Source organism: Salvelinus namaycush, chromosome 20 (genome assembly GCF_016432855.1).
Source record: "Salvelinus namaycush isolate Seneca chromosome 20, SaNama_1.0, whole genome shotgun sequence".
Classification (NCBI taxonomy): Eukaryota; Metazoa; Chordata; class Actinopteri; order Salmoniformes; family Salmonidae; genus Salvelinus; species Salvelinus namaycush.
The window spans coordinates 25552293-25579910 of NC_052326.1; the positions used below are offsets into that span (position 1 = coordinate 25552293).

Consider the following 27618-nt stretch of genomic DNA (forward strand, 5'->3'; position numbering starts at 1 on the left):
TACGGTTTTAGTGCCAGCCTCGGTCTGTGGTGGTATGTAGACAGCTACAAAAAATACAGATGAAAACTCTCTAGGTAGATAAGCTGTAGACCACACTATCATGAGATACTCTACCTCAGGTGAGCAAAACCTTGAGACTTCCTTAGATATCGTGCACCAGCTATTGTTCACAAATATGCATAGGCCCCCGCCCCGTGTCTTACAAGAGGCTGCTGTTTCTTTCTGCCGAAAGAGTGTATAACCCGCCAGTTGTATGTTGTTAATGTCGTCGTTCAGCCATGACACGGTGAAACATAAGATATTACAGTTTTTAATGTCCTGTTGGTAGGGTACACGTGCTTTCAGTTCGTCCCATTTATTTTCCACTGATTGAACGTTAGCTAGCAGGATGGAAGGCAAGGGCAGATTAGCCACTCGTCGCTTGATCCTCACAAGGCACCCCGGTCTCTTTCCGCGAAACCTCCATTTCCTTTTCCAGCGAATCACGGGGATCTGGGCCTGGTCAGGTGTTTGTAGTAGTATATCCCTCCCATCCGACTCATTGAAGAAGAACTCTTCATCCAATCTGAGGTGAGTAATCCCAGTTCTGATGTCCAGAAGCTCTTTTCGGTCATAAGAAACGGTAGCAGCAACATTATGTACAAAACAAGTTACGAACAACGCAAAAAAACTAACAAAATAGCATGGTTGGTTAAGAGCCGATAAAACGGCAGTCCTACCCTCTGGCCCCAATTCCAATTTATGGAAATGACAGCTCGTTCTCTCTCTCTATTTCACAATACTAAACGTGATATAGGTGGATTTGAGACTCTTGAAGATATGATAAACTCTGAAGAGGCTGAGGCACACACATTCAATGTCTTTTCTGTTAGGTTAGATGTGTGTTAGTGTGTAAAGCAGTGCTAATCTTTCAGCTCGCTGTGTTTTAGGGACCACCCGCTGTAGACATCTGATTGCCTACATTTTCAAGCGATACCACATGTAGCATCGGTGCCTTCTTTAGAATCACTTGATGTTGTCCTTACTGCGCAAAGAAATCTCCATGACAACGCCTCCGAGCCATGGTCCGTCAGTCTATAGGGCCCTCAGCAAACGGGGACCTATACACGCACACACACACCCACACCCTTTCTCAGCCACATATGCTCTGTGAACACGTGGGTGACCTAAAGTAGTGGTCCTGAATGGGCCTTAGATACAAAGTGTGCCGAGGCTAAAGGAGACAGCTCATTGTGTGGGCCTGCCCCTTTTGTCTGAGTTAGCCTGAAGGGGTCGAGGGGGTGGGTTTTCTGCAAAAAGGGGCCCTTCATACACATCCTTTCTTCCCCTTCTCTTATACTTTCTCTTGATTGGGAGTATGTTTTGTCTTTCTTTTCCTCCTCTCTGATAAATGCCACAGTATCCTTTTCTATCCACCACAATACATTGCCTGTTCCTGAGTCTGAGAGAGATGGAGAGAGAGGATGAAAAGAGGCTGCTTTTTAACCTGCATTCCTGAAAGCAGAAGAAAGGAGCCGCTGTGCCAGAGCCAGAGTCCCTTTCTCTTATTTTCTTTTCTTTTTTCTCCTTTCTCTCTTTTTGTGAAAGTGTGATTGTGTCATCAGCCTATTCATACGAAGAGAGGACACAGAGAGAGGACACAGAGAAAGAAGAGAAAGGACACAGAGAAAGAAGAGAGAGGACACAGAGAAAGAAGAGAGAGGACACAGAAAGAAGAGTGAGAGGAAACATAGAAAGAAGAGTGAGACCGCAAAAGGAGAGCATAGCGCGCTCAAACTGTAGGTTTATATAATTAAAACTGCGAATTGTAACTTTTTGGGCGACCCAACCAAATTCACATAAATGTGAGTTTTAGATCATTCATTCTCATTGAAAGCAAGTCTAAGAAGCGGTAGATCTGTTCCATGTGTGTTATTTCTATGCTTCTCGTTCTTAAAGTGCATTCGGAAAGTATTCATACCCCTTGACTTTTTTCCACATTTTGTTACGTTACAGCCTTATACTAAAATGGATTAAGTAGTTTTTCCCCCTCATCAATCTACACACAATACCACATAATGACAAAGCAAAAACAGGTTTATAGAAATTTTTGCACATTTGTTGAAATAAAAAAAACTCTAATATTACTTAACATTTACATAAGTATTCAGACCCTTTACTCAATACTTTGTTGAAGCACCTGTGGCAGCAATTACAACCTCGACTCTTCTTGGGTATGATGCTACAAGCTTGGCACACCTATATTTGGGGAGTTTCTCCCATTCTTCTCTGCAGATCCTCTCAAGCTCTGTCAGGTTGGATGGAGAGCGTTGCTGCACAGCTATTTTCAGGTCTCTCCAGAGATGTTCAATCGGGTTAAAGTCCGGGCTCTGGTTGGGCCATTCGAGACTTGTCCCGAAGCTACTCCTGCATTGTCTTGGCTGTGTGCTTAGGGTCGTTGTCCTGTTGGAAGGTGAAACAATGCCCCAGTCAGAGGTCCTGAGTGCTCTGGAGCAGGTTTTCATCAAGGAACACTCTGTACTTTGCTCTGTTCCTATTTCCCTCAATCCTGTCTAGTCTCCCAGTCCCTGCTGCTGAAAAACATCCCCACAGCATGATGCTGGCACCACCATGCTTCACCGTAGGGATAGTGGCAGGTTTCCTCCAGACCTGACACTTGGTATTCAGGACAAAGAGTTCAATCTTGGTTTCATCAGGCCAGAGAATCTTGTTTCTCGTGGTCTGAGAGTCCTTTAGGTGCCTTTTGGCAAACTCAGAGGGCTGTCGTGCCTTTTACTGAGGAATGGCTTCCGTCTGGCCACTCTACCATAAAGGCCTGATTGGTGGAGTGCTGCAGAGATGGTTGTCCTTCTGGAAGGTTCTCCTATCTCCACAGAGGAACTCTGGAGCTCTGTCAGAGTGACCATCGGGTTCTTGGTCACCTCCCTGACTAAGGTCCTTCTCCCTTGATTACTCAGTTTGGCCAGGCGGCCAGCTCTAGGAAGAGTCTTGGTGGTTCCAAACTTCTTCCATTTCAGAATGATGGAGGCCACTGTGTTCTCGGGGACCTTCAATGCTGCAGAAATGTGTTGGTACCCTTCCACAGATCTGTGCCCCGACACAATCCTGTCTCGGAGCTCTACGGACAATTCCTTTAACCTCATGGCTTGATTTTTGCTCTGACATGCACTGTCAACTGTGGGACCTTATATAGACAGGTGTGTGCCTTTCCAAATCATGTCCAATCAATTGAATTTACCACAGGTGGACTCCAATCAAGTTGTAGCAACATCTCAAGGATCTACCATTCCAGTGTTTTAATTGCTATATTGTAATTACTTCACCACCATGGCCTATTTATTGCCTTAACTCCCTTATCTTACCTCATTTGCACTCACTGTATATAGACTTTTTGTTTTCTTTTGTTCTACTGTATTATTGACTATGTTTTGTTTATTCCATGTGTAACTCTGTGTTGTTGTATGTGTCAAATTGCTATGCTTTATCTTGGCCAGGTCGCAGTTGCAAATGAGAACTTGTTCTCAACTAGCCTACCTGGTTAAATAAAGGTGAAATAAAAATAAATAAATAAAAAAGGATGATCAATGGAAACAGGATGCACCTGAGCTCAATTTCGAGTTTAATAGGGTCTGAATATTTATGTAAATAAGCAAACATTTCTATAAACCTGTTTTTACTGTCATTATTGGGTGTTGTGTGTAGATTGATGAGAGAAAATTATATTTAATCCATTTTAGAATAAGGCTGTAACGTAACAAAATGTAGAAAAAGGGAAGTGGTCTGAATGCAATGTAAGTTTAGTTTTTGCTTCTTTCAGTTTTGTACACCAGCTTTAAACAGCTGAAAATATAATATTTTTGATTATGGAAAATGTATTTCACAGCAGTTAGTACAATTATTCTCTACGCTATACTTGCTTGTTTTGAGTCACAAACTGAAATTAGGCAAACTATTCAAATTTTAACAACCAGGAAATGGCAGAGTTATTTCTGCATAGTGCATCTTTAACAAAGTGAACATGTGGCATCAGTGTGCCTTGAGGCCGTCCCTGAGCTCCACATGGATTATTATTATTTTTTTTCCGGTGTATCCTTGAGTTCCCAACACTGCTCTTTTTGTGATGATATCTGGCCATCAACCACAGAGAACAATACTAATTCAACATCAGCTACCTCTCCTCTGGCGGTATCACACTTTACAACTCCTCACAGCAGGCCTGTGTGTGTGAGATTAACTGAATGAATCTGTTGTCTGTGTGAGTGTATTCTGTGGCCAGTGGGTAGCCCCCTGGGTTCAGCCAGGAGGAAGAGAGGAAGGGTAGGAAAGCTTTTGTATGTGTGGCCCTGAGAGCTCTGTTCCTAATGAGACACATTCAGCAACACAACACAAGAAAACTGCTTCAGACCCTACCCATGCTGAGGCAGAAAGCAAGCGTGTGTATGTGTGGGTACGTACGTGCGTGAGAGAGGGAGAGAGAAATGTTGTCCCGCAGAACACTATAAGAGAAACAACCAACCATGCCATCCACAACACTGTATCAGATTGAGTTTCTGTCATCTTGCCAACCCCTCCCTCCATAAAATCTAATATCAAGTAAAGACAGACACACAGCAGCCGTCGCATGTTGGGGTCATCATGACAGACATATGTATGTGTTGAGTTGTTCTCTCACAACAAGGCTTAGTGTACTAAATATCTGACACATGGTCTGGGCCTGAGGCTGTCTATGAGCCAAGGGGGACTGAGAGAGGGACATGGTCCTGGGAACCCACTGTGGATCCAGGTCTTCATCTCAACTCAGTTAATTAGCCCATGTTAAACTATTTGAAATATTCTTGCTAACTATTTTAAAGGGATGGCATTTGTCCTATATTTTTCAGAGAAAATCTCGAAATTAGCGATTCAAAGTGTCTTTCAGTTAATTGGTGGCCTTTTAACGAGCCAGATACTAATTGATGGTCATCTTCAGTGAGATCCAGCATCCACAGTGGGGTTGAATCCACAGTGGGGTTGAATCCACAGTGGGGTTGAATCCACAGTGGGGTGGAATCCACAGCTCTAGTAAGTGTGTGTGTCAATCCACTGCATTATGTGGGCTGGAGAGAAGCAGATAAAATATTTTGTGTCACCAATGAAAGGAGAGTGAATGTCCGTCCGCCCGCTGTTTGCTGCTCCCGAGGAGAGGGTGATCTTTATTTGAATCAGTTTATACAACCATATCGTCTTACTAAACTCTGTGACCACACACATTTTGCTCAGGTCAATTAAAAAATCCAGCTTGGGGGCAGAAAACGGTGAATAGATAAAACATATTTACTCTTTTCATTAACATATTGTTTCTAGCCCAGCTCCTGTGTTATATTTGAATGTGTGATATTCCTCTCTTTCCTTCATTTATTGTGTCCCCGTTTCAGGCAGGCGGCCAAGAAACCCCCATAAAGCATAAAGGTGGCATTGTTAGTTATGTGCTCCTGGACATCACAGCGCTGTATCACACCTGTGGGTCCAGCTATTTGATCCTTATCACACATTCATGTTATAGATCACAGGGGCAAAACCTATATGATGCAAAGTATTGGATTGTTTGACTCAGAGGCACTGTCACCATGACTGGAGGTAAACGTGAACACCGATAGGGGGAGAGGAAGTAAGATATGGTTAGAGGGACATAGAGAGGGAGGGAGCTAGAGAGACAGAGTTAGTGTTTGAAGGAAACGGAGAGAGTTCAGTCTGCAGAGTGGCTCTGTGCTAAGAGAGAGCCTGCCCGCCTGCCGAGAGCATGACCTGTTTCTGCTGTGAAGGGGTCCTCTTAAGTCTGTAGACCTCCACACCTAAGAGATACCTCCCCTTAACCTTACTGTCACGCCCTGACCTTAGAGAGCCTTTTTATGTCTCTATTTGGTTTGGTCAGGGTGTGATTTGGGGTGGGCATTCTATGTTTTTGTTTTCTATGATTTTGTATTTCTATGTTTTGGCTGGGTATGGTTCTCAATCAGGGACAGCTGTCTATCGTTGTCTCTGATTGGGAACCATACTTAGGTATCCCTTTTCCCTCCTTTCGTTGTGGAAAGTTAACTTTGTTTGTGGCACATAGCCCTTAAGCTTCACGGTTGTATTGTATTGCTAATTGTTTTTGTCGGCGTCATCCTAATAAAAAAGGAATATGTACGCTCACCACGCTGCGCTTTGGTCTACTTCCTTTGACGGCCGTGACACTTACTTTTCTCTCTGATTGGGTCCTAAATGTAAGTGACCGACTGCTTGTTTCTCCAGAGTTGTCATTAACGACTTGCTTGTGACAATATCATGATGTATTGTACTGCATTGTTTAGCTGGTGTGGAAATGTAGACATTTCATGGTAAAATTGTTAATGAACAATTACCTTTTTTGTTTTGTTTGAGATTGATGAACCAGCAACACAAAATACAATTTAGCGTGAAGTTATTGACATTATTACATATTAACAGTAACACCAACTGAGATATGACTGTGTAATAAAGTGTTATTAAACATTAGGCAGAGTGAATGGCTCTACAGGGGTTTCATAACTTCCTTCCCCCAGGGAAGACCATGGGACTACAGTCCCACTAAGCATCTGCACCTGTGCTATGGTGCACCTGTTAAGGGTTGTGTCCCAGCCACCGTTCAGGTTTTAATGTTGGCATCGCCAGCCTTACCTGCCACTGTGCCAGGCCCCTGGTTATAAGGGAACCAACCACTCTGGGCTGCAGATTAACTGCAGGTCAACATGCTATCTTTGCCAGAGCATTTAAACATTCCTAAAGCAGGTTTGATTGTATCCAGCCTGAGATATTTAAATGCTCGGGACAATTTAACACAACGTTAAACAGTTTGGAAATGTTTCTTCCAGCAGGAGATGTGTGTCAAGTCAGTTCTGTGTTTGAGTGTCTCTCTCTCTACCCAGAGGAGTCCCTGCAGAGCTTTTGTCTATAGAGCTGACAGTCTCAGAGTTCACCATGGCAGTGTTTATTAAAATAATTCAGCCACTTGATCAGCCATCGTGTGCTGTTATGATACTGGCTCAGTGCTCTCTCTCTAGAACCCCCCGTCCCCCAGTCCCCTTCAGACCATGTTTGGAAAACAACAAAGACGACACTGAGCAAACTAAAGAGGGAGGGAGAACAACCGAATGCCTTTGCATTGCAGATGCCCCGGGGTGAGATGTTGGGTTTACAAGTTACAACATGTTTGGTAACTGAATCTTTTGTGTCGACTTTTTAGTGCCTCATGGGAAGAGTTCGATTTCAGAGGTGTCACAGCTCAGATTCAGCGCTGATCTTATCTCTGAGGTTTAGACATGCTCCCTCCCTTTCCTCCATCCGCTTTCATCCTTCCTCCTTTCCTAGAAGTAATCACTGATCTGAACATGACTGGATTGGTGAACACAATGTAGTGGAAGTTGATTTCACCTGTTTCAGAGTTTCCATTCCATTTGAACTTGACTACAACAGTCTTGGAAAAGTATTTTATTGCTGCACTTTAGAAAAATGCTAACTCTGTTTAACTGCAATACTGTCCTAAATTAATGTAAATGTTTTGAATTGTTCCTTTTAAATACATTCTCCAGTTTATTAGTGTATGATGTCATGATAGTCCCAAGCTACTACATTTACCAGGAGTTCAGCTGACCGCAGCCCATCATAACACGGCATAGTTTTAGGACTACCATAGACCTGACCACAGCCCATCATAACACAGCATAGTTTTAGGACTACCATAGACCTGACCACAGATAGAACCTATGAGCCATGTTCATTTAATTTGAAGTCTGAGAAATTATGCCTAATTGATTGCACCTACATTTTAATTTATAGGATTCATATAATCTTCAATAAATATAGTACCCAACATCCGATTTGGAACATCATTATTCCTAACAACGAGTAAGACATGAGGAATCCAATAAAACGATCAGATGCCACCCATGGACCCCACTACAATTTACGCCAATCCAGTGGCGGTCGGTGCCGTTTATGATGAGGGAGGAGGATTTTAGAAATGTTATTTCTATTACAGCATATTGGATGACTATCATTCATATTTTATTCAACCAGTTCAACGTAACATCGATAGGTTTAGGCTACTACATGATACTCAAATTTTCCCTATACCCATCATGAGGTTGCTACAACCTAGCCTATGAATAAATGTTTACAAAGTGGTTGCGCACAGGTCGAGAATTTGAAGTGACAGACAGTGACACATGGACTAACAGTGACCCGTTCAATACCGCCTTGCACAATCATTAGTCCAACAGTTGCAAACGAGATTTTAAATTGGACAAATTCAGGTATGTTTATCCCCTTTTCGTTCTGTTTGCTTCCGTTTAAGAAATGTTTTTCAACAGAATCGTAATGAATACACCCCTGATCACACGTAAAGACAGTTCACTTACATAGCAGTCACGTTGTATTCCCTTCTCTGTTCCCCTCACCTTTTCCCTTCACTTGTGGACTTCAATGCACAACACATCAGCTGTATGTGACCAGGCGAAAAAACCTTTCCAAGCCAAACCATATCAAAACCGCTACACACAGCCTACATCGTTGTTACCATATTAGCTAAAGTAACGTCATAGTCAACATAGCTAACAGAACTAACGAGTTAGTTAACCCGCTTCAATCATGCAGTAACGTTTAGTTTATAGTCAGTAAGAAGTTTAGCAGTTACACTGTGAGGCCCCGGTGGCAATAAATTAGTAAAACGAAAACTAGCTAGCTGCCTTTGCTAGCTAAGTAAGTGAAACTGAAAGTTAAAAAATAACTCTCTCTTGCTTCTCCTTCATTTTTGAGTCAAACACTCACCACATTGTATCCACTGCAGTGCTAGCTAGATGTAGCTTATGCTTTCAGTACTAGATTCATTCTCTGATCATTTGATTGGGTGGACAACATATCAGTTCATGCTGCAAAAGCTCTGATTGGTTGGAGGACATCCTCCGGAAGTTGTCATAGTTACTGTGTAAGTCTATGGAAGGGGGTGAGAACCATGAGACTCCTAGGTTTTGTATTGAAGTCAATGTACCCAGAGGAGGACAGAAGCTAGCTGTCCTCCGGCTACACCATGGTGCTACCCTAAAGAGTGTTGTTGAGGTTACTGTAGACCTTCATTGCAAAACAGTGTGTTTTAATCAAATATTTTGGTGACATTAATATTTTTAGTATGATTTAAAAATGATTTATTTTAAATGTTTTAAAAAATGTATTTTTATGAAATTCACTGAGGAGGATGGTCCTCCCCTTCCTCCTCTGAGGAGCCTCCACTGCGCCACTCCCACCCCAACAACCAGTATATCGTATCAGTTCTCTATGTCTGACAAGTAGTATGGAGCTGCTGCTTATAGTATTGCTTTTTCATCCTATGTAATGTAGTCCCTGTGAATCTGGTGATGTTTTTCCCCCCTGCTAGTCGTATATTTCTAACTACATAAATTATTTCAGAACAATCTGAGATGGTGGGTTTGATGGCTTTCTGAAATGACATGTAACAACTTATTCAAATCACACTACAATTCTACATGGGATATGTGTGGAGAACATTTAAAAGCTCTGGAGGCCCGAGACGAGACAAGCCCTAGCATTGTCTGAGCTCTGACGCTACAGCATTGTTTAACTCTAAGATTAGATATGGACCCCGGATCTCAACCCCAGATAACCTTCACACACACCTTAGTGCAAACCAGGCTGTCAGCAGGTCTGTAACTCAATCAGATTCATTCTGCCTTTGTGTCCATGGACACAGAGAGAGGGGTGACCAGTTATATGGTCAGGTGCTGCAAAGAAGGACCTAGAAAAACTGCAGCTGGCCCAGAACAGAGCGGCACGTCTTGTTCTTCATTGTGTTCAGATGGCTAATATCAATACTATGCATCAGTCAATGAATCAAATTAATTTATAAAGCCCCTTTTAGATCAACAGTTGTCACAGTGTTTATACAGAAACCGAGCCTAAAACCCCATAGAGCAAGCAATGCAGATGTAGAAGCATGGTGGCTAGCAAAACCTCCCTAGAAAGGCTGGAATTTAAGAAGAAACCTAGAGGAACCAGGCCCTGAGGGGTGGCCAGTCCTCTTCTGGCTGTGCCGGGTGGTGATTATAAGAGTACATGGCCATTAAGGCCAGATCAATCTTCAAGATGTTCATAGATGACCAGCAGGGTCAAATAATAATCCCAATGGTTGTAGAGGGTGCAACAGGTCAGCACCTCAGGAGTAATTGTCAGTTGGCTTTTCATAACCGAGCATTCAGAGGTTGAGACAGTAGGTGCAGAGTAGCACACACAGTACACAGGTCGGGGTTCCATAGCTGCAGGCAGAACAGCAGAAACTGGATCAGTAGCACGTCCGGTGAACAGATCGGGATTGCATGCCAGTCTCTCTTGGCTCAAAGTAGAGGAAAGGCTGACTGCATCACTTCTTGTTTTTAGAAGAATCATTAATTTGTTGAAAATTCCAAATTGTTTGCATAGTCAACTTACACACAGCACTGACACACACTTACCCCACCAGACATGCCACCAGGGGTCTTTTCACAGTCCACAAATCCAAAACAAATTCAAGAAAACATACAGTTTTATATAGATCAGGATTCTCCAACTGGCGGCCTGCAGGTGGTTTTATTTTGCCCCCCCAAGTGTTCTGTGCAAATTCATTGTTGGACATGACTGTAAAAACACCAGGACATCAGCTCCAAGTGATTTAAATCTGTTCCCAAGTATTCCCACACATAATAGAAAGACTGTATACAAATGTAATCAAGGTTTGAAATTACTGTTTTAGTCAAATATTATATCTGTTTGGGCTTCTACAATTTTCCGCACACGAAAAGATTGGCCCGCAGCTGAATCTAGTTGATGATCCCTGATTTAGAGCCATGATTACAACAAGATGGTGCCGGAGAACAAGGCTGACGTTTTACATATTCCTAACTAATTGTGTAATTTTTATTTGTTTTTTTGTGTTGTTTGTAACTTATTTTATACCTAATGTTGCTGCTACTGTCTCTTAAGATCGAAAATAACTTCTGGACATCAGAACTGAAATTACTCACCACGGACTGGCACAATCCTTTTTTTCCTATGACGAGTCTGACGAGCCCGACGTGAATGACATACTGCTTTCCAGGGAACAGGCCCAGATCCCCGTCATTTGCATGAAGAGAAGGCGGAGAAAAATGGCCCAGAGAACGAGCTGCCTTCTGAGAATTCGTATGCGATCGAATAAACCCCCAATTCCTTCCATTCTGCTTGCAAACGTGCAATCTTTGGAAATAAAATTGATGCCGACGCGGAAGATTAAACTACCAACGAGACATTAACAACTGTAATATCTTATGCTTCACGGAGTCATGGCTGAACGACGATATTATCAATATACAGCTGGCTGGTTATACGCTGTATCGGCAGGACAGAACAGCGGCGTCTGGTAAGACAAGGGTTGGCGGACTATGTATTTTTGTAAATAACAGTTGGTGCACGATATCTAAGGAAGTCTTGAGGTTTTGCTCGCTTGAGGTAGAGTATCTCATGATAAGCTGTAGACCACACTATTTACCAAAGAGTTTTCATCTGTACATACCACCACAGACTGATGCTGGCACTAAGACCGCACTGAATGCAATGTATTCCTCCATAAGCAAACAGGAAAACGTTCATCCATAGGCGCTCCTAGTAGCCGGGGACTTTAATGCAGGGAAACTTAAATCAGTTTTACAAAATTTCTATCAGCATGTTAAATGTGCAACCAGAGGAAAAAACAACTCTAGACCACCTTTACTCCACACACAGAGACGCATACCAAAGCTCTCCCTCGCCCTCCATTTGGAAAATCTGACCATAATTCTATCCTCCCGATTCCTGCTTACAAGCAAAAATGAAAGCAAGAAGCACCAGTGACTCGATCAATAAAAAAGTGGTCAGATGAAGCAAATGCTGAACTACAGGACTGTTTTTCTAGCACAGACTGGAGTTTGTTCCGAGATTCCTCTGATGGCGTTGAGGAGTACACCACATCAGTCATTGGCTTCATCAATAAGTGCATCAATGACGTCGTCCCCACAGTGACCATACGTACATACCCCAACCAGAAGCCATGGATTACAGGCAACATCCGCACTGAGCTAAAGGGTAGAGCTTCCACTTTCAAGGACACTAACCCGGAAGCTTCTAAGAAATCCTTCTATGCCCTCTGACGAACCATCAAACAGGCAAAGCAACAATACAGGACTAAGATCGAATTGTCCTACATTGGCTCTGACGCTCATCGGATGTGGCAGGGCTTGCAAACTATTACAGACTTCAAAGGGAAGCACAGCCGAGAGCTGCCCAGTGACACGAGCCTACCAGATGAGCTAAACTACTTCTATGCTCGCTTCGAGGCAAATAACACTGAAACATGCATGAGAGCACAAGCTGTTCCCGGAAGACTGTGTGATCACACTCTCCTCAGACGATGTGAGTAAGACCTTTAAACAGGTCAACATTCGGATTACCAGGACGTGTACTGCGCTGACAAACTGGCAAGTGTCTTCACTGACATTTTCAACCTCTCCCTGTCCAAGTCTGGAATACCAACATGGTTTAAGCAGACCACCATAGTCCCTGTGCCCAAGGACACCAAGGTAATCTGCCTAAATGACTACCGACCCGTAGCACTCAAATCTGTAGCCATGAAGTGCTTTGAAACGCTGGTCATGGCTCACATCAACACCATTATCCCAGAAACCCTAAACCCACTCCAATTTGCATACCGCCCTAACAGATCCACAGATTATGCAATCTCTATTGCTCTCCACACTGCCCTTTCCCACCTGGACAAAAGGAACACCTATGTGAGAATGCTATTCAATGACTACAGCTCAGCGTTCCACACCATAGTGCCTGCAAAGCTCATCAATAGGCTAGGATCCTGGGACTGAACACCTCCCTCTGCAACTGGATCCTGGACTTCCTGACAGGCCGCCCCCAGGTGGTAAGCGTATGTAACAACACATCTGCCACGCTGATCCTCAACACAGGTGCTCCTCAGGGGTGTGTGCTCGGTCCCCTCCTGTACTCCCTGTTCACACATGACTGCACGCCCAGGCATGACTCCAACACCATCATTAAGTTTGCCGATGACACAACAGTGGTAGGCCTGATCACCGACAACGACGATATAGTCTATAGTGAGGAGGTCAGAGACCTGGCCATGTGGTGCCAGGACAACAATCTCTCCCTCAACCTGATCAAGACAAAGGAGATGATTGTGGACTACAGGAAAAAGAGGACCGAGCACGCCCCCATTAACATTGACAGGGCTGTAGTGGAGCAGGTTGAGAGCTTCAAGTTCCTTGGTGTCCACATCACCAACAAACTAACATGGTCCAAGCACACCAAGACAGTCGTGAAGAGGGCACAACAAAACCTATTCCCCCCCCAGGATACTGAAAAGATTTGGCATGGGTCCTCAGATCCTCAAAAGGTTCTACAGCTGCACCATCGAGAGCATCCTGACTGGTTGCATTACTGCCTGGTATGGCAACTGCTCTGCCTCCGACCGCAAGGCACTACAGAGGGTAGTGCGTATGGCCCAGTACATCACTAGGGCCAAGCTTCCTGCCATCCAGGACCTCTACACCAGGTGGTGTCGAATTGTCAAAGACTCCAGCCACCCTAGTCATAGACTGTTCTCTCTGCTACCGCACGCAAACGGTACTGGAGCACCAAGTCTAGGTCCAAGAGGCTTCTAAACAGCTTCTACCCCCAAGCCACAAGACTTTTGAACATCTACTCAAATGGCTACCCAGACTATTTGCATTGCCCCCCCCCCCCCCTACACCGCTGCTACTCTCTGTTGTTATCATCTATACATAGTAACTTTAATAACTCGACCTACATGTACATATTACCTCAACTAACCGGTGCCACTGCACATTGACTCTGTACATAGGTGGGTATCGGTACAGTCTCGCTATTGTTATTTTACTGCTGCTCTTTAATTACTTGTTACTTTTATTTCTTATTCTTACTTGTATTTTTTTTAAACTGCGTTGTTGGTTAGGGGGTCGTAAGTAAGCATTTCACTGTAAGGTGAAATACCTGTTGTATTCGGTGCATGTGACTAATAAAATTTGATTTTGATTGCATGTAACTCCCTTCCATCTCAGATTTCTCAAGTGAACAGCAAACCTGGTTTAAAAAAACAGATAAAGCAACGCCTTACGGCACAACGCCTAACGGCACAACGCCTCTTCCCTATTTACCTAGATATGTTGTGTGTATGTACTGATATGTAGGCTGTGTGATGTTTAAAATGTATGTTGTTCTGTCCTTGATGTTCTTGTCTATTAAAGTTCTGTATTATTTCATGTTTTATGTGGACCCCAGGAAGAGTAGCTGCTGCTATCGCAACAGTTAATGGGGATCATAATAAAATACCCCCCAAAAACTCTCTCACACTTCCTGCCACCAACACCCCCTACAGGGAAAAAGCATCACTCCTTAAACATTACGAACAGTCAAATGAACAGAGTATTTGAGGTGAAGAAGGGCTTTGAGGTGTGCAGAGGGAGGGGACTTGAGTGGATTCTAAAGGTTGTTGTCACAGGCATTATTGCCCATCCTCTATGTTCAGGAAGTTCAGACTTTACAAAGCTCATCCCCGCCCCCTCATATATACACCCTATGGCTTGTAATCTGTGGTGTTGAGAACTAGAGTTCCCCGTCCAACACATTAAAAGCTCTGTAAAGCCATTGGTGAATGTATTAGCTCGCTCTCTCTCTCTACTCACTCACTCTCTCACTCTCAGGTTTAGAGCCTTGGCTTCTGGCAGGCAGGTGGCTTTGTGTAGAGACATAATGTGAAAGGGGGAATGGGGGGGACCTCTAATCACTATGCACTCTGCATTTTCCCCTCTGTTCCCGGGTCGGTCGGCACATTCCGCTGGCATTGTTATCTGCACTGTTTCCTGCGGCCCGCGGCTTTTGTCCGTCTCTCACCCATTGTCCCGGCTTCCTTTGTTCCCTCCGTCTAACAATGGCTTTTGTCTCTCTCTCACCCACACACCCACACACACACACACATACACACACACACACACACACACACACATACATACATACATACATACATACATACATACATACATACATACATACATACATACATACATACATACATACATACATACATACATATATATATACATCACGTCATTAAAACTCGTTTTTCAACCACTCCACAAATTTCTTGTTAACAAACTGTAGTTTTGGCAATTTGGTTAGGACATCTACTTTGTGCATGACACAAGTAATTTTTCCAACAATTGTTTACAGGCATATTATTTCACTTATAATTCACTGTATCACAATTCCAGTGGGTCAGAGGTTTATATACACTAAGTTGGAAAATTCCAGAAAATGATGTCATGGCATTAGAAGCTTCCGGATAGGCTAATTGACATCATTTGAGTCAATTGGAGGTGTACATGTGGATGTATTTCAAGGCCTACCTTCAAACTCAGTGCCTCTTTGCTTGACATAATGGGAAAATCAAAAAAATTCAGCCAAGACCTCAGAAAATAAATTGTAGACCTCCACAAGTCTGGTTCATCCTTGGGAGCAATTTCCAAACGCCTGAAGGTACCACGTTCATCTGTACAAACAATAGTACGCAAGTATAAACACCATGGGACCACGCAGCCGTCATACCGCTCAGGAATGAGATGCGTTCTGTCTCCTAAAGATGAACGTACTTTGGTGCAAAAAGTGCAAATCAATCCCAGAACAACAGCAAAGGACCTTGTGAGGAAACGGGTACAAAAGTATCTATATTCACAGTAAAACGAGTCCTATATTGACACAATCTGAAAGGCCGCTCCGCAAGGAAGAAGCCACTGCTCCAAAACCGCCATAAAAAAGCCAGACTACGGTTTGCAACTGCACATGGGGACAAAGATCGTACTTTTTGGAGAAATGTCCTCTGGTCTGATGACACAAAAATATAACTGTTTGGGCATAATGACCATAGTTATGTTTGGAGGAAAAAGGGGGATGCTTGCAAGCCGAAGAACACCATCCCAACCGTGAAGCACGGGGGTGGCAGCATCATGTTGTGGGTGTGCTTTGCTGCAGGAGGGTCTGGTGCACTTCACAAAATAGATGGCATCATGAGGCAGAAAAATGATGTGGATATATTGAAGCAACATCTTAAGACATCAGTCAGGAAGTTAAAGCTTGGTCTCAAATGGGTCAACCAATTGGACAATGACCCCAAGCATACTTCAAAAGTTTGGGCAAAATGGCTTAAGGACAACAAAGTCAAGGTATTGGAGTGGCCATCACAAAGCCCTGACCTCAATCCTATAGAACATTTGTGGGCAGAACTGAAAAAGTGTGTGTGTGCAAGGAGGCCTACAAACCTGACTCAGTTACACCAGCTCTGTCAGTAGGAATGGACCAAAATTCACCCAACCTGTTGTGGAAGGCTACACAAAATGTTTGACCCAAGCTAAACAATTTAAAGGCAATGCTTCCAAATACTAATTGAGTGTATGTAAACTTCTGACCCACTGGGAATGTGATGAAAGAAATAAAAGCTGAAATAAATAATTCTCTCTGCTATTATTCTGACATTTCACATTCTTAAAATAGTAGTGTTCCTAACTGACCTAAGACAGGGAATTTTTATTTGGATTAAAGGTCAGGAATTGTGAAACTGAGTTTAAATGTATTTGGCTAAGGTGTGTGTGAACTTCCAACTTCAACTGTATATACAGTACCAGTCAAAATTTTTGGGGTTTTGAGGGTTTTACTTTATTTTTACTATTTTCTACATTGTAGAATAATAGTGATGACATCAACAATATGAAATAACACATATGAAAGCATGTAGTAACCAAGAGTGTTAAACAAATCTAAATCTATTTTATATTTTAGATTCTTCAATGTAGCCACACTTTGCCTTGATGACAGCTTTGCCAACTCTTGGCATTCTGTCAACCAGCTTCATGAGGTAGTCACTTGGAATGCATTTCCATTAACAGGTGTGCCTTGTTAAAAGTTAGTATGTGGAATTTCTTTCCTTCATGCGTTTGAGCCAATCAGTTGTGTTGTGACAAGGTAGGGGTGGTATACAGAAGATAGCCCTATTTGGTAAAAGACCAAGTCCATGTTAAGCAAAAAGAAGCGACAGTCCATCATTACTTTAAGACATGAAGGTCAGTCAATGAGGAAAATTTCAAGAACTTTGAACGTTTCTTCAAGTGCAGTTGCAAAAACCATCAGCGCTATGATGAAACTGGCTCTCGTGAGGACCGCCACAGGAAAGGAAGACCCAGAGTTACCTCTGCTGCAGAGGATAAGTTCATTAGAGTTACCAGCCTCAGAAATTGCAGTCCAGATGAATGCTCCACAGACTTCAAGTGACAGACGCATCGCAACATCAACTGTTCAGAGGAGACTGCGTGAATCAGGCCTTCATGGCCGAATTGCTGCAAAGACACCACTACACCAATAATAAAAAGAGACTTGCTTGGACCAAGAAACACAAGCAATGGACATTAGACCAGTGGAAATCTGTCCTTTGGTCTGGTGAGTCCATATTTGAGATTTCTGGATCCAACTGCTGTGTCTTTGTGTCTTTGTGAATATGTGGTTCCCATCATGAAGCATGGAGGAGCAGGTGTGATGGTGTGGGGGTGCGTTGCTGGTGACATTGTCTGATTTATTTAGAATTCAAGGCACACTTAACCAGCATGGCTACCACAGCATTCTGCAGCAATACGCCATCCAATCTGGTTTGCACTTAGTCCCACTATCATTTGTTTTTCAACAGGACAATGACCCAAAACACACCTCCAGGCTGTGTAAGGGCTATTTGACCAAGAAGAAGAGTGATGGAGCGCTGCATCAGATGACCTGGCCTCCATAATCACCTGAACTCAACACAATTGAGATGGTTTGGGATGAGTTGGACCGGAGAGTGAAGGAAAATCAGCCAACAAGTGCTCAGCATATGTGGGAACTCCTTCAAGACTGTTGGAAAAGCATTCATCATGAAGCTGGTTGAGAGAATGCCAAGTGTGTGCAAAGCTGTCATCAAGGCAAAGGGTGGCTACTTTCAAGAATCTCAAATATTAAATATATTTTGATTTGTTTTACACTTTTTTTGGTTACTACTTTCTTTCTTCATGTGTTTGAGCCAATCAGTGGTGTTGTGACAAGGTTGGGTTGGTATACAGAAGATGGCGCTATTTGGTAAAATACCAGGTCCATGTTATGGCAAGAACAGCTTAAATAAGCAAAGAGAGAATGCCAAGACTACAAAGCTGTCATCAAGGCAAATTGTGGCTACATTGAAGAATCTAAAATATATTTTGATTTATTTAACACTTTTTTTGGTTACTACATGATTCCATATGTGTTATTTTATAGTTTTGATTTATTCACTATTATTATACAATTTAGAAAATAGTAAAAATTAAGAAAAACCCTTGAATGACATTTTTGACTGGTACTGTATATATGTGCACTTTTCACCCTGTGTGTTCTGTTTGTTTTGTTCTCCTGTCTGGCGTGTTTTTCTCTCCTCCTGCATCCTCCTGCAGCGGAGGAGGGGAAAAAACACAAGTCGGAGAGTTTTAGAGTTCATTAAGGTTCAACCTCTCTCTCTCTCTAGCTGCTCTCTCAATCTGACTACACTCATCTCTCTCTTTCTGTCTTTTGTTTATCTCTCTCTCTTTATGCTTGTGTGTGTGTGATGTGCAGTCTTTACCTTGTCATGATTAACTTTCCCTGACACCTACAATGTCTCCCAGACTAGAAGCTAGGATTTCAAGCTAAAGGTACAGTTGTGTTTGTTCACAGTATGTCCTCTGTTCCCTATGCAAAGCAGTGGCCATATACACACCCACACCTAAAGTTCACAGACCCAGAGATAGTCACACCTGGAAAGGCTTATGGTCTCATTACAGTTATTGCAGACAGATAAAGGTGATCACGCTCTGTGTGTGTGGTCAGCTCCAGATGTGCAGTAAAGTTAATGCAGTAATGGACTATCTATTCACCTGTACTATTATTCACTCTTTTCCCTTTTTCCCCCAGAATGGTTGAGCCCAGTCCCCCAGCGTTGCATCTCCATGCCAACGGTGATGTCAGCATGGTGGGCATTGGTGTGAAGCAGGAGGAGGAGTCTGGAGGAGAAGGGGGAGGAGCCAATGCTGAGCCACACTCCTCTCCTGCCTGTGATTGGTCAGGACATCAGCCAATGGCAAGACCGGAGTCTAGACAGCTGACTCCTCCCCTCTCCCGCTCACCCTCAGTAAGAGAGAAACCTCCTCCCATTTCTATATTTTAATCTATTATTTTGTTTATCTAGGTGTGCTGTTCACCCTGTTAGTCCCCACCTATACAGTTGTGGCCCAAAGTTTTGAGAATGACACAAATATTACATTTCACAAAGTCTGCTGCCTCAGTTTGTATGATGGCAATTTGCATATACTCCAGAATGTTATGAAGAGTGATCAGATGAGTTGCAATTAATTGCAAAGGCCCTCTTTGCCATGCAAATGAACTGAATCCCCCAAAAACATTTCCACTGCATTTCAGCTCTGCCACAAAAGGACCAGCTGACATGATGTCAGTGATTCTCTTGTTAACACAGGTGTGAGTGTTGACGAGGACAAGGCTGGAGATCACTCTGTCATACTGATTGAGTTCGAATAACAGACTGGAAGCTTCAAAAGGAGGGTGGTGCTTGGAGTCATTGTTCTTCCTCTGTCAACCATGGTTACCTGCAAGGAAACATGCCGTCATCATTGCTTTGCACAAAAAGGGCTTCACAGGCAAGGATATTGCTGCCAGTAAGATTGCACCTAAATCAACCATTTATCGGATCATCAAGAACTTCAAGGAGAGCGGTTCAATTGTTGTGAAGAAGGCTTCAGGGTGCCCAAGAAAGTCCAGCAAGCGCCAGGACCGTCTCCTAAAGTTGATTCAGCTGCGGGATTGGGGCACCACCAGTACAGAGCTTGCTCAAGAATGGCAGCAGGCAGGTGTGAGTGCATCTGCACGCACAGTGAGGCGAAGACTTTTGGAGGATGGCCTGGTGTCAAGAAGGGCAGCAAAGAAGCCACTTCTCTCCAGGAAAAACATCAGGGACAGACTGATATTCTGCAAAAGGTACAGGGTTTGGACTGCTGAGGACTGGGGTAAAGTCATTTTCTCTGATGAATCCCCTTTCCGATTGTTTGGGGCTGCTTCTCAGCCAAGGAAGTGAGACACTCACAATTTTGCCTAAGAACACAGCCATGAATAAAGAATGGTACCAACACATCCTCCGAGAGCAACTTCTCCCAACCATCCAGGAACAGTTTGGTGACGAACAATGCCTTTTACAGCATGATGGAGCGCCTTGCCATATGGCAAAAGTGATAACTAAGTGGCTTGGTGAACAAAGCATTGATATTTTGGGTCCATGGCCAGGAAACTCCCCAGACCTTAATCCCATTGAGAACTTCTGGTCAATCCTCAAGAGGCGGGTGGACAAACAAAAACCCACAAATTCTGACAAACTCCAAGCATTGATTATGCAAGAATGGGCTGCCATAAGTCAGGATGTGGCCCAGAAGTTAATTGACAACATGCCAGTGCGGATTGCAGATGTCTTGAAAAAGAAGGGTCAACACTGCAAATATTGACTCTTTGCATCAACTTCATGTAATTGTCAATAAAAGCCTTTGACACTTATGAAATGCTTGTAATTATACTTCAGTATTCCATAGTAATATCTGACAAAAATATCTAAAGACACTGAAGCAGCAAACTTTGGAAATTAATATTTGTGTCATTCTCAACTTTTGGCCACGACTGTAGACACTTACACAGATCTGGTTGTAGTATGCTTATCAAAGGCTGGCTTGCTACAGTTTGTTAGCTTTCTAAACGCACAGACAGACAGTAGGATTGTCGAGCGTCTGCCGGATGAGAGTACTTAGCACCTCTGAACAGATTGCCTGCCGTAATTTGCAAAACAAGTGCAAACCAGTTCTGCATGTAGAAATGGGCAAAAATGATGTCCGTCAGTCGCTCACCGGCGGGTGGTCTCTATAACACACTGCTCCAACAGCAAGTGAACAAATGGCGATCGAACTGCCCCCTTCTGTACAGACTGACAATTGTTCTGGTAAGTTTTCTCCTTAACCCTGTTTTTCCCCGTCCTTGGTAGGAGGTCTCTCTGGGTAAGGAACAGCTTCTCAGACAGAGTCCTGTGGGGATGAAGGGGGGCAACAGGGGGTCCGACCACCGACCAGAGGGACACAAGCACCCCACTGTCAGCGAAGGTATGGTACACCTCGTCTGCTCCCCAGTGTAATATGTTTCTGATCATTACATTGCTCTTTGGAGATCTCTCCTGAACATTGATAGAGGTAAATGTGAAGGATTTTCAGTGGATCACATTAAGACTGAGGAGGCTAGATGAGTTTACCTTAGCTCTCAGTATGCTCAAGTTTGTGCTCCTATTCATTGGCTACAGGATTACATTGAATTTCAAATGTCTGTTTTTCTTATTTGAGAGGGAGTTATTTGAGAGGGAGTTCTAGGGAGTTTTTCCTAGCCACCGTGCTTCTACACCTGCATTGCTTGCTGTTTGGGGTTTTAGGCTGGGTTTCTGTACAGCACTTTAATACATCAGCTGATGTAAGAAGGGCTATATAAATACATTTGATTTGATTTACACAATGTACTTTCCTATTGAAATCCTTACAAAGTAGCAGACCTTGAGATCTGTTTTGAAATATTGATTCAAACGCATGTGTTCACTCACTCACTCACTCACTCACTCACTCACTCACTCACTCACTCACTCACTCACTCACTCACTCACTCACTCACTCACTCACTCACTCACTCACTCACTCACTCACTCACTCACTCACTCACTCACTCACTCACTCACTCACTCACTCACTCAACATGCAAGCACCCCAGACGCATGCACACACACCATTTAACTCTGTCTCTTCATACAATATGGTAGCTGAACAACAACATCAACAAATCAAATCAAATGTATTTATATAGCCCTTCTTACATCAGCTGATATCTGAAAGTGCTGTACAGAAACCCAGCCTAAAACCCCAAACAGCAAGCAATGCAGGTGTAGAAGCACGGTGGCTAGGAATAACTCCCTAGAAAGGCCGAAACCTAGAGAGGAACCAGGCTATGAGGGGTGGCCAGTCCTCTTCTGGCTGTGCCGGGTGGAGATTATAACAGAACATGGCCAAGATGTTCAAATGTTCATAAATGACCAGCATGGTCAAATAATAATAATCACAGTAGTTGTCCAGGGTGCAGCAAGTCAGCACCTCAGGAGTAAATGTCAGTTGGCTTTTCATAGCCGATCATTAAGAGTATCTCTACCGCTCCTGCTGTCTCTAGAGAGTTGAAAACAGCAGGTCTGCGACAGGTAGCACGTCCGGTGAACAGGTCAGGGTTCATGGTCCTAGGGCTCAGGTCCTCCGAGAGAGAGAAAGAAAGAGAGAATTAGAGAGAGCATACTTAAATTCACACAGGACACTGGATAAGACAGGAGAAGTACTCCAGATATAACAAACTGACCCTAGCCCCCCGACACATAAACTACTGCAGCATAAATACTGGAGGCTGAGACAGGAGGGGTCAGGAGACACTGTGGCCCCATCCGATGATACCCCCAGACAGGGCCAAACAGGCAGGATATAAACCCACCCACTTTGCCAAAGCACAGCCCCCACACCACTAGAGGGATATCTTCAACCACCAACTTACCATCCTGAGACAAGGCCAAGTATAGCTCACAAAGATCTCCGCCACGGCACAACCCAAGGTTACAAAAAGTAAAAACTCATCCATGTCCTGTGTCCTGTTGGCAGTCATGCCCACCATAGAGAAGCTGCTGAGTGTCGACTGGAGGGAGAAACTTCTGGACAAAAGCTTCCTGGGAGGCAATCACTTGAAAGGTGAGCTCTCACCCCTTTACCCCTAAGCCCTGACCCCTCATCTTTACCTCTCATCCTTTTACCCCTGACCCCTTTACTGCTAATCCCTGATCCCTCATCTATACTGCTCACCCCTGACTGGCCCATCAGTGCTCTGTCTTACCTGTCTCTCTCCATCTGTCTGTCAGTCTCTGCCTGCCTGTCTCTATATCGAATGGTCTCTATGTATAATCCTGTTTGTACTCCTCTCTCTCTCTAACCACAGTTTTCATGCGTGTAAACTCATGCCATATAAAAAAAATCACGACAAGTGTGATGGAAACAGAAAGTGGAGTACAATTTTATAAATGTGGACAGACAATTTGTTCGTTATGTTGTGTGGTCCTTCCAATTCGATTTGGAAAAGCATGGGCAGTTTAGGCTACAGGATGGTGATGAGCTTGATGCTCCTTTCCAATAAAATCTAGGGTCTTAATTTGTATGCTAGTGACATGATCAGTGCTTAGCTGCCAATTAACAAATAAAAATGATCTTGCGCTCTTGCTCTTTCAGGCACTCCAGAGTCTCTGGCAGAGAAGGAGCTGCAGTTGTTGTTGATGATCAACCAGCTGAGTGGTCTGAGGGAGCAGCTGCTGGGAGCCCACTCTGAGCAGAGGAACATGGCCGCCTTGCTGTTGGAGAAACAACAGCAGCAGATGGAGCTGGCCAGACAGCAGCAAGAACAGGTGATCCTGACCTCTGACCCCTAATACGCACACTTTTTTATTTTTTTATTAACCTTTATTTAACTAGGCAAGTCAGTTAAGAAGAATTCTTATTTACAATGATGGCCAACCCCGGCCAAACCCTGACGATGCTGGACCAATTGTGCGCAGCCCTATGGGACTCCCAGTCACGGCCGGATGTGATACAGCCTGGATTCAAACCAGGGACTATAAGGATGCCTCTTGCACTGAGATGCAGTGCATTAGACCGCTATGCCACTTGGGAGGCCACTGACCCCTAACCTGGGTTTACCTCGTCTTACCTGAGTACCTGGGCTAGACTATATGTTTTTAATGGGCATGTTCCTCCACCCAGGCGTTGCTGATTCATGCCATATCTTAAAATGCCTGGATAGGTATTTTGTAACTAATCATATGTTATAGTAATCTGTCAGTCGATGACAGTCTGACGTGGCACCCAACTATTGGTTAAAGCATGCAACATCTGAGCAGAGGAAGAGAACAACTGTGTGTGGTTTATTTCAGATCGCCAAACAGCAGCAGCAGCTGATCCAGCAGCAGCACAAAATCAACCTGCTTCAGCAGCAGATCCAGGTGAGTCCTTTATAAATTACATGCTATTTTTATAATATCATTTTGAAGTAACTTTGGGGTAACTCTGGGTGTGACTGACCTTGTGCCCTCTGTCTGACCTGGTCATAGCAGGTGAACATGCCCTACGTGATGATCCCAGCCTTCCACCCCAACAACCAGCAACTACCTGTCACCTCCGACACACAGATGACCATGCCTCTGCAGCCAATCCCCTGCAAGCCAGGTGAGTCACACCCCGCCCCCAACCTTTCTTAGTAAATCCCCTGACAGCTAAGTGAGTCACACCCCGCCCCCAACCTTTCTTAGTAAATCCCCTGACAGCTAAGTGAGTCACATCCCACCCCAAACCTCATTTAGACAATCCCCTATAAACCAGGGGGGGTCTAATCCGGCCCGTGGGTGGTTTAAGTAAAACAATTATATATATATATATATATTGCCTTCAGAAAGTATTCCCACCCCTTGACTTTTTCTACATTTTGTTGTGTTATAGCCTAAATTTAAAATGGATTAAATTGAGATTTGTTGTCACTGGCCTACCCCATAATATCAAAGTGGAATTTTGTTTTTCAAATTTTTTATAAAAAAAAAAATGACATGAAAAGCTGAAATGTCTTGAGTCAATAAGTATTGAACCCCTTTGTTGTGGCAAGCCTAAATAAGTTCATGAGTAAAAATGTGCTTAACAAGTCACATAAGTTACATGGACTCACTCTGTGTGCAATAATAGTGTATAACATGATTTTTGAACAACTACCTCATCTCTGTAACCCACACATACAATGATCTGTAACGTCCCTCAGTCGAGCAGTGCATTTCAAACACAGATTCAACCACAAAGACCAGGGAGGTTTTCCAATGCCTCATAAAAACAAGAAGCAGACCATTGAATATTCCTTTGAGCATGGTGAAGTTATTAATTACACTTTAGATGTAATTAGTTAATGGAAGTGATTGGAGAAAACTGAGGATGGATCAACAACATTGTAGTTACTCCACAATACTAACCTAATTGACAGAGTGCAAAAAAGATAGCCTGTACAGAAAAAATGCTTCCTGTTTGCAACAAGGCACTAAGGTTATACTGAAGGAAAAAAAACATGACTGAGTACCACTCTTCATATTTTCAAGCACGGTGGTGTCTGCATCATGTTATGGATATGCTTGTCATCAGCAAGGACTGGGGAGTTTTTCAGGATAAAAATAAACAAAATCGAGCTAAGCACAGGCAAAGTCCTAATGGAAAACTTGGTCCAGTCTGCTTTCCAACAGACACTGGGAGACAAATTCACCTTTCAGCAGGATAATAACCTAAAACACAGATCTACATTAGAGTTGATTGGCAAGACAACATTGAATATTCCTAAATGGCCTAGTTACAGTTTTGACTTAAATCTGGTTGAAAATCTTTTGCAAGACTTAAATGTCTGTTTAGCAATGATCAACAACCAACTTAACAGAGCTTTAAGAATAAAATAAATAAAAAAGTTATATTTTTTTTAATTTTACCTTTATTTAACTAGGCAAGTCAGTTAAAAACAAATTCTTATTTACAATGATGGCCTACCCCGGCCAAACCCTCCCCTAACCCGGACGACGCTGGGCCAATTGTGCACCACCCTATGGGACTCCCGGTCACGGCCGGTTGTGATACACCCCGGGATCCAACCAGGGTGTGTAGTGATGCCTCTAGCACTGAGATGCAGTGCCTTAGACCGCTGTGCCACACGGGAGCCTCCTTATATTAAATATTGCACAACCCACAAAGACTCAAAGCTGTAAACGTTGCCGAAGGTGTTTTTAAAATGTAATTACTCTGGGGTGAATACTTATCATATTAAGATATTAGTTTTAGGTTAGATATAATTTTTTAAATAATTATTCTTCCACTTTGACATTAGAGTATTTTGTGTAGATTGTTGACAAAAACATGACAATTCAATCAATTTTAATACCACTTTGTAACATAACAAAATGTGTAAGGCACTGTATATATATGTCTTTATTTACTTTTTGGGAGGGGACTAACTCAATGTGCTATAAAATGTCTAAAACCAATTTGAAACTGTGTAGAAATGACAATGGACCTTCTTTCATACAGTTTCTTGACTGTAAAGCTAGGGAGCATCAGAAATGAATATTTTTTTTGTGCAAATTTTAACATTGAGGAAATCTAACCAATTTTCAGTGTGGTCAGTCAGATGGTAGTACAGATAATGTTTTCTAAATGTTGTTGGGATGTTATTGATTTTGTTCCCTTCTGATAGTGATTGTGAAGCTTTCATCTCCCCCTGTTTTATTTAACAGTGGACTATCCCATGCATCTACTGCAGAACCTTCACTCCGCCCCTATGAAAAGGCCCAGTGGTACCTTCCGACAGGTAGTGATTTTCATCCATATTATACTGGACATATACCTATACTATAGTATACCCTTATTATACTATATTACATACTGGTCCTTTGTAACTCAGTTGATAGAGCATGGCGCTTGTAACGCCAGAGTAGTGTGTTCGATTCCCGGGACCACCCATACGTAAAATGAATGCACACATGACTGTAAGTCCCTTTGGATAAAAGCGTCTGTTAAATATTATTATCACTATACACTATACTGTACACATTACACTACATACTATACTGTACACATTACACTACATACTATACTGTACACATTACACGACACTGTATACTATACTGTACATATCACACGACACTGTATACTAAACTGTATACTGTACACATTACACTACACTGTATACTGTACACATTACACAACACTGTATACTATACTGTACAGTGTATACTATACTGTGCATATTACACTACACTGTATACTATACTGTACACATTACACTACACTGTATACTATACTGTATACTGTATACTATACATTACACTACACGGTACACTATACTGTACACATTACACTACTGTACACATTACATTACGTTGTATACTATACTGTACACATTACACTACATTGTATAGTATACTGTACACCAGCCTTTCTTAAAGTATGGGTCTTTGTGTCGCGGACCTGTTAATGGTGGGTCGCGACGTGTCAGCGTAAATTGATAATTATTTAATTAATTACTGGAATTGATTTGGCCAAGTACACCTGCGCTCTCTGTTCAGTGTGCTCTCTGCTTAACAGCGGTCTCTGCTCAGTTTGGCAGCTTCGCGAGTGTGAGAGGGAGATGCCCGTGTGCTCTTGAAGATCACTCCGCGACACACACGACACAGCGCTGTCGTTCAAGCCACTGACTTGTTATTCCCACTCGCCATCATCCACCGCTGTCATGAAATGGACTCGTGCTAGC

At 43.1% G+C, this 27618-nt stretch overlaps 1 protein-coding gene across 1 annotated transcript in view; it reads left to right on the top strand.

Annotated features, from left to right (window-relative positions):
- Positions 1 to 27618, top strand: part of LOC120065153 (transcription factor SOX-13-like) — a 71252-nt gene that overhangs the window by 14862 nt on the left and 28772 nt on the right. Inside the window, exons 2-8 of the mRNA XM_039015924.1 lie at positions 19102 to 19318; positions 21224 to 21338; positions 22911 to 22997; positions 23529 to 23701; positions 24227 to 24295; positions 24404 to 24518; positions 26603 to 26676. Coding sequence (XP_038871852.1) covers positions 19103 to 19318; positions 21224 to 21338; positions 22911 to 22997; positions 23529 to 23701; positions 24227 to 24295; positions 24404 to 24518; positions 26603 to 26676 — 849 coding nt within the window. The 5' untranslated portion in view covers position 19102. The remainder of the gene's footprint in view (positions 1 to 19101; positions 19319 to 21223; positions 21339 to 22910; positions 22998 to 23528; positions 23702 to 24226; positions 24296 to 24403; positions 24519 to 26602; positions 26677 to 27618) is intronic.